Source organism: Mus caroli, chromosome 9 (genome assembly GCF_900094665.2).
Source record: "Mus caroli chromosome 9, CAROLI_EIJ_v1.1, whole genome shotgun sequence".
Classification (NCBI taxonomy): domain Eukaryota; kingdom Metazoa; phylum Chordata; class Mammalia; order Rodentia; family Muridae; genus Mus; species Mus caroli.
The window spans coordinates 84,844,542-84,851,598 of NC_034578.1; the positions used below are offsets into that span (position 1 = coordinate 84,844,542).

General features: G+C 41.4%; 1 protein-coding gene across 1 annotated transcript in view; it reads right to left on the bottom strand.

Annotated features, from left to right (window-relative positions):
- The window catches only part of Snx14 (sorting nexin 14), a 73,024-nt gene that overhangs the window by 26,109 nt on the left and 39,858 nt on the right, over window positions 1–7,057 (bottom strand). Inside the window, exons 14-15 of the mRNA XM_029481970.1 lie at window positions 6,110–6,242; window positions 2,183–2,384 (exon numbers count right to left, since the gene is read on the bottom strand). Of these exons, the coding sequence (XP_029337830.1) occupies window positions 2,183–2,384; window positions 6,110–6,242 (335 nt within the window). The remainder of the gene's footprint in view (window positions 1–2,182; window positions 2,385–6,109; window positions 6,243–7,057) is intronic.

Consider the following 7,057-nt stretch of genomic DNA (forward strand, 5'->3'; position numbering starts at 1 on the left):
GAATAGGGTTTCTCTGTGTAGTCCTGGTTGTTCTAGAACTTGCTTCAAGGTAGATCAAGCTGAACTCTGCCTACTTCTGCATCTGCCTCCCAAGCAGAAGACAGCCTGTGGGAGTCAATGTTCTCTTCTCACAGGTGGATTCCAGAGCTCCAAGTCGGGTTGCCAGGCTTGGCAGCAAGCACCTTCTTTTACCCTGAGTCATTTCGGCAGCCCATAAGGTATGAAGCTCAGTCTCCCTGCCCAAAAATAATCAGTGCAGCAAATGATGAAAGGAATATACACTTTTCCCCTTCAGAGGCCGTGGCTTCCTAAGGGCACATTATATGGATAGCAGGGCTCTGTAACGCTCATGACAACAGTTACTGTTAGACTATGTTTACATTTTTACTACTGCATAGAAATTAAAAATGTTTGTCCAGCCGGGTGTGGTGGCGCACACCTTTAATTCTAGCACTCGGGAGGCAGAGGCAGACGGATTTCTGAATTCGAGGCTAGCCTGGTCTACAAAGTGAGTTCTAGGACAGCCAGGGCTATACAGAGAGACCCTGTCTCAAAAAAAAAAAAAAAAGTTTGTCCAAAAAGTCAGTAACAAAAGTATATGGCCAATCCAAATGAGGCCCCNAGCACAAATCAGACTATAGTAAGGACAATGACTTTGCTGTGTGCTTATTCAGTAAGACTGACAGCACCTACCACAAAATAAACACTGCCTCTGACCTGGACCGAGTAAGAGCCTGCTGCTGCAGCACAGTTATGACAGGACACACCTCAGCCAGTTACTCGGAGTCATCTGCTCCTGACGCCGTGCTCTGTGTTCCTGATCTACAACTAGTTTCTCTGCTACTCAGTTAACGGAGTCTAAAAACCACTGCCATTCCCTTTCTCACCTCCAGACGCTTCCCTTCCCTGAGCTTTGCTTTAAGTTTCTATCCGTCAATCCCAAAATGTGCAAGACTCTGTGTTNCCTTTTACACTGGATGCCGTACCAGCTCNACCGAGCCAAGCGGCACTGGTTACTGTGCGGCTGGCGCTGCTCACTTCTCCATTACAACCACACCTGAGACAGCCAAAGGACAGACAGCAAAGAGGAAGACATTCGGGAGAGTTGGGTCTGCTCGTGCTTCATCCAACTCTACTCAGCCACTGACAAAGTGGGGGTGGGGCAGGAAGGTGGGGTGATGTGGGAGAGGTAAACGATTAAAATATAATGTATAGGAGAAGTTAATTTAAAAAATGGTTAAAATTCAAAGAAAAGAATGGGGAAAGGGATTGCTGTTTAAATTGGTGTAATACAAGGGCTGGAGAGATGGCTCAGAACAGCAGATGACCTACACTTGAGAGCTGGGAACCACACTGTAGGGAAAACCAACATCCACAAGTGACCTCTACNTANGTGCCATCCAATCACGTGCATGCACACCAACGTGGCAAATAAGCTGNTGGAATAGTCAGTGTAGTGGTCAATGCACTAATAATAACTAAGTACAATAATTAATGACGACAGCAACAAAACAGAAAGAAGAGGGACCAGAGAAAGAGTGCAGTGGCTGCGAGCACTGGCTGCTCTTCCAGAGGACCCAGGTTTGGTTCCCAGCACTCACGGTGTGGTTTACAACCTCGTGTCACTCCAGTTATAGGTCCCAGTTACAGGCCAGGCACATACATATAAACATACAGGCAAAACTCTCACACACAAGATGAAAATAAATAAATCTTAGAAACACAAAACCGTAAAAGAAGTTCATATAAGATTCCTTGTTGGGCTGTTGGGCTGTAAGGTGTCTATCAGAAACCCATTCAGTGTTGGTTGAACAAATTAGCTAACTGTTAGCAGGTAACCTAGGAAACACCGAGCTTTCATTCCGGTTTTGTTCTGGACGCTTAGGTGCAATCACATTCAATAGTTACAGGCAACAAGTTTGCACTCAGTAAAGACAGACCCATAGGCAAAAGGCTCAGAACTAGATGTCAGGGGTCGGGGAGTACGTGGGGTGGGAGGTGGGATGGGTGGGGAGCTGGGGGTGTGGAGGGTTGACACCCAGAGGGGAGTTCCCCTTCTAAGGGGAATGGGGAGAGGACTTTACAAGAGGAGGTGATGGGAGGAGAGGAAGGGCTGACACTGGGCTGTAAAGTGAATAAATAAATTTAATAATAATAATAAAGAAAGGCTCAGAACTCTTACCTGCTCGTCTGTCGTTTCTCTCAACATCAATACAAAACACAGGAATCCTCTCCTTCTTCTCCTTCCTTTCAGAGGAGGGGTCGTCAAAAAAGTCCACATACGGAATACTAATTTTCCAGGCAGCGAGGTTCCGAGGAGTGTTAGGTGTGCTCACAGCTTCTACTGGAGAGTCATCCTCCATGACCACAATCCCTTCTTCAATCTGGAAAANNTCATCAAGGTGAACCTATGTTTCTCATACATCCGAAACCACCGCATGGACTAGTTTCATTTCTTTTTAACTTAGGAAACTAGGTCATACAAAATTTTCTAATGAAAAGGTAAAGATAAAATGTTCAACCTGGGAAGAGGACAGGGAGTGGAGGGGAGGAACTAGGAGAAGAGGGAGGGGAAACTATGGCTTGGATGTAAAATTAATGAACTAGCTAATGAATTTAAACAATGCTAAACTGAACAAGCTCCTGGCATCAACTCCATGTTTCATATCATTTATGGGTCAAAGTATAAAAGAAAATAGAGAACAGGCACTTCAGAGATGGTGAGAAGTATTTAGAAGATGCAAATATAAAACGTTCAAACATGATAATAAATAAAAATGAATATAGTCATCTTTCATGTCAGAGTGTAAAAGTTCACAGATGACACCACGCCCTTGATGTAGTGACACAGATGAATTGCACCCGTGGCACCCGTGGCCTGCGATCTGTCAGCAGAGCCTTTCTCAAGTTTGGCAATGCATTTCTACAATGAGCCATGAAACAATTTTGAAAAGTAACCCCATTCCTGAAAACATATGAAATATTTACATCAACTAATTTTTTAAACAGAAAATTGTAGTCACATATATAACATTAAAGAAGGTACAATGTGAAAAAAGATCTACTTCTACAGAATTAGGTTTTTGTTTGCTTTAAAATGGGTTTTCTGTAGGTGGAGCAACCCTGGCTGTCGTGGAACTGCATGTAACCAGGATGATCTTGAGCTCACATAGATGTACTAGCCTCTGCCTCCTAAGTGCTGGTATTAAAGGTATGTGCCACCATGGCAGGTGAATTTAGATTTCTTATTTCTTTGCTTCTAAAATCACTAACATCTATAATTTCATTTAATATCTAAAAACAAAATAATTCCCTCTAAAAAGAATTATCTATAAGCATAGTTCTTTTACATCTTTCTGAGTCTCTGTGTACCTAGACATTTATTAGCCATGTTAAAGGGGACAATTACTAATATATATATCTTATCCATATATAAATATAAAAATATATCCATCTTATCTGTTTATGTGTTTTTGAGACAGGGTATCTAGGCTACATGGCCTAGGCTGGCTTTGAACTAAACATCCTCCTGCTTTAGGACTGTGTGTGCAAATTTTGCCGAGATTACAGGTGGATACCATCATACCTAGGCTATTAGCAGAGTAGCAACATGGCTTCTCTGGATGGTATATAGACACGCCTTTAGTATGCACCTTTAACCCCAAACAATGAAAGGAAAGTTAGTTTGTAGGAGGAAGCACCCATGTTTGAAAGTGATGTCTAATTGAGTGGCAGGCAAAGTAATCAGAGAAAGATTTGACAGATAGGCTATGCCCACAAGAACAGAGAGGAAAGGGAAGCTACTTAAGGGAGCCGTGCAGAGAAGGGGGAAGTTTTACTGTGACAGTTTTAAAGAGCCAGGTAGCAGACAACACAAGCTAGACACACAGATGAAGACAGAACATGAAAAGGAGCCAGAAGATTAGAACAGATTGCCAAAGTTAATATGAGGCCAAGCAGAGCAATTGAGTCAGAAGCTGAGAGAAACCAATTTGAATCAGTCAGCTTGGAGAGGAGTTTTGAATCAGAACAGATGAGTTGACCAGCCAACCAGAGTTCAGAAAGAACTAGAAAGGGTGAGTTTATTCAGCAGTAAGTCTCAGAGGCTGAAAACATTCAGGGCCTAGATTAGATTGTCCAGAGGTTGGAAGTTTCCAGGACTAGGCCTAGGTTAGCAGATGGAGGCAGTAAGACTCAGAGATGACAATGAAATTAAATCAGGTGAATAAGAGTTACTTTTAAGCTGGGCNTGGTAGTGCACACCTTTATTTCCAGCACTCGGGAGGCAGAGGCAGGCGGATTTCTGACTTCAAGGCCAACCTAGTCTACAGAGTNAGTTCCAGGACAGCCAGGGCTATACAGAGAAACCCTGTCTCGAAAACACACACACACACAAAACCAACCAGAACCAGACATACCAATTAGCCTGATCATAGAGGTGCATCATGGCTGATAAGTGGCGCCTTACTTAGTGCTCTGGCCTCTACACACNTNGATCCTTTATACATATATATTGCTTATACTCTATACTATAAATATGTAAAATTGTCATGTGTTAATTAAATAATATATTCAAAAAATAATAACAATCATATTATTAAGGGCACAAAAAAAGAAAATGCTCAGTTCTATTAGTAGCTCAAGTAAAGGTTTATGAACACCAGGTGAATTTTAAAAGGTAATTAATTGTGAAGTTTTCTGTGTAGAGAACAGAAGAAAAGGACCATGAAGCAGAACTGTGTGTGCAAAGACACAGAAAGGCACAAAAGCACGAGGAGAGAAATACAAATGCATGTAACCGANGCGTCCTGTCAAACANGTCTAGGATGAGTCCTGAGCGCCTAAAGTTCCACAGTCTACGCTACGGGAAATTAAGCCTTCTCATAACTCTACAAACATCCCTGAAGCATAAGGCTGGAAAGAGATAACATCAGGACCGAAACAAACGCCCAGGGAAAAGACAGTAAAGGGCTAGCAAGATACCTCTTTCAAGGAAGTACCTACCTGCCTTGCAAAAAGGACCTGAGTTGAATCAGCAGAACCTGTTTAAAAGACCTGTGAACCAGGTGTGGTCGCCGATGCTTGGAAGCCAGGCAAAGCCAGCCTGGCTCTACATAGTGAGTACCAGGCCAGCCAGGGCTACATAGTAAGACAGACCCTGATTGACTTTTCTGTTTGTTTTGAGACAGGGCTTCACTATGTAGCTCTGTTTGTCCTGGAACTCACTATATACACCCAGGATAGTCTCAAACTTACAGAGAGATTTCCCTTCCTCTGCCTTCCAAAAACTGGGATAAAAGGTATGGACTACTATGTCAAGCTGACAAATCCTATTTTAAAAAAAAAAAAAAAGTTGTGCACAGTACTGCAGGCTGATAGTCCCCACACTAGGGAGGGAGACATTCGCAGATCCTTGGGTCTCCGTGGCATATCAGCCTAATCTACTTGATGAGCTCCAGGCCAGTGAGAGACTTTGTCTCAAATACGTAACAAACAAACAAACAAACAAATAAGNCCAGCAAGATGGCTTAGTAAAGGTGCTTGCTGCTAAGCCAGGTGATGACCAGGACCTTCATGGTAGCAGGAGAGAACTGACTCCTACCAAGTTGTCCTTTGACATGTGGAAACATATATCCCATATACACACACAAAACAAAGCAAAATGGTGCACCATGCCTGATGAATGGCAGTTTCCTTAGTCCTCCAGCTTCTACACATGTGTACACATAAGCACCTACATCCATACACACAGAGACACATGCACCTACATCCATACAAACATACATACACATACATACACACACATACACATACACACACACACATGCACCTANATCCATACAAACATACACACACACAGTAAGTTGTCTGACTACTAGAAATGCCTGGGCTGATTTTCCTTAGGGTGCATCAAGGTGGGTCTAAGGAAAGGTATTTAATGGGGTTAGTACAATGAAACTACAAAACTAATCATAAGAATGAACATTTACATATAAAGGAAGTCTGAAGGGAGAAAATAAAAGATAGAGAATATAAGNTAGCAGACCCCACACTTAATGCATTTTAACCAGAAAACTGTACATAGGTTACACTTAATTTTTTCACTTACAAAGTCATCTTCGCCTTCAGCCACCCCATAATTAGGCAGCACAGCTCCCTCCATTGTCGTACTCTTGAATACGCCTTTAATTTTGCTTCCTATTCTGCTGATTCCAAACGATTCTCCTCTTTTTTGTGTGCTTCTAAATATTAAACAAATACGCATCAGGTACATAGCAGATTACCAGCATCGACTACTATAGGCAATGCAGAGAAAAAGCTCCTAGCTTTGAATGGAAAGTTGGAGGAAGATCAACAAAGTTTGGAGTTTTCAGACACTGATTAAGTCTCAACATCCAGGAGTCAAAACTGTCAGAACATTTCAATTCTCTGTACCAATACATGAGACAAAGTTTACTGACAAACATTTGAAATTTAGCTAATGCTAACTTCAAAAGCTTAACTGAACGAAAATTTTTGAAAGATGATAGCCCCCTAGTGGTATATAGTTTTCATTACCACAGAATTTTGTCAAAATGTACATATGCATGAATCTGTCAATTTTTAAAAACTGTACATCTATTTAGAGCAGTGGTTCTCAACCTTCCTAATGCTGCAACCCTTTAATACAGTTTCTTATGTTGTGCTGACCCCCCCCATCTTAAATTATTTCCATTTGTACTTCATAACTGTAACTATGCTACCCTTATGAACTGTAATGTAAATATTATTGGATATAGAGGCTTGTCAAAGGGGTCGTGGTCCACAGGTTGAGAACCACTGACTTAAAGTGCTAAATCACTAAAATAATACAATACTAAATTATAAAACTATGATCTTCCCATTACATTTTTCAGATAAAGGTTAATGAAAAAAATAATTCACCTCTATGACAAATGTTAAAGTAAATTCGTTTTTATAGTCTCATATTCCAAAAGGAATCAGGTATAAAACAAATGCACTTAGTGTCAGTTATACAAAAAAAGGAAGAGAAAGAAAGAAAGAAAGAAAGAAAGAA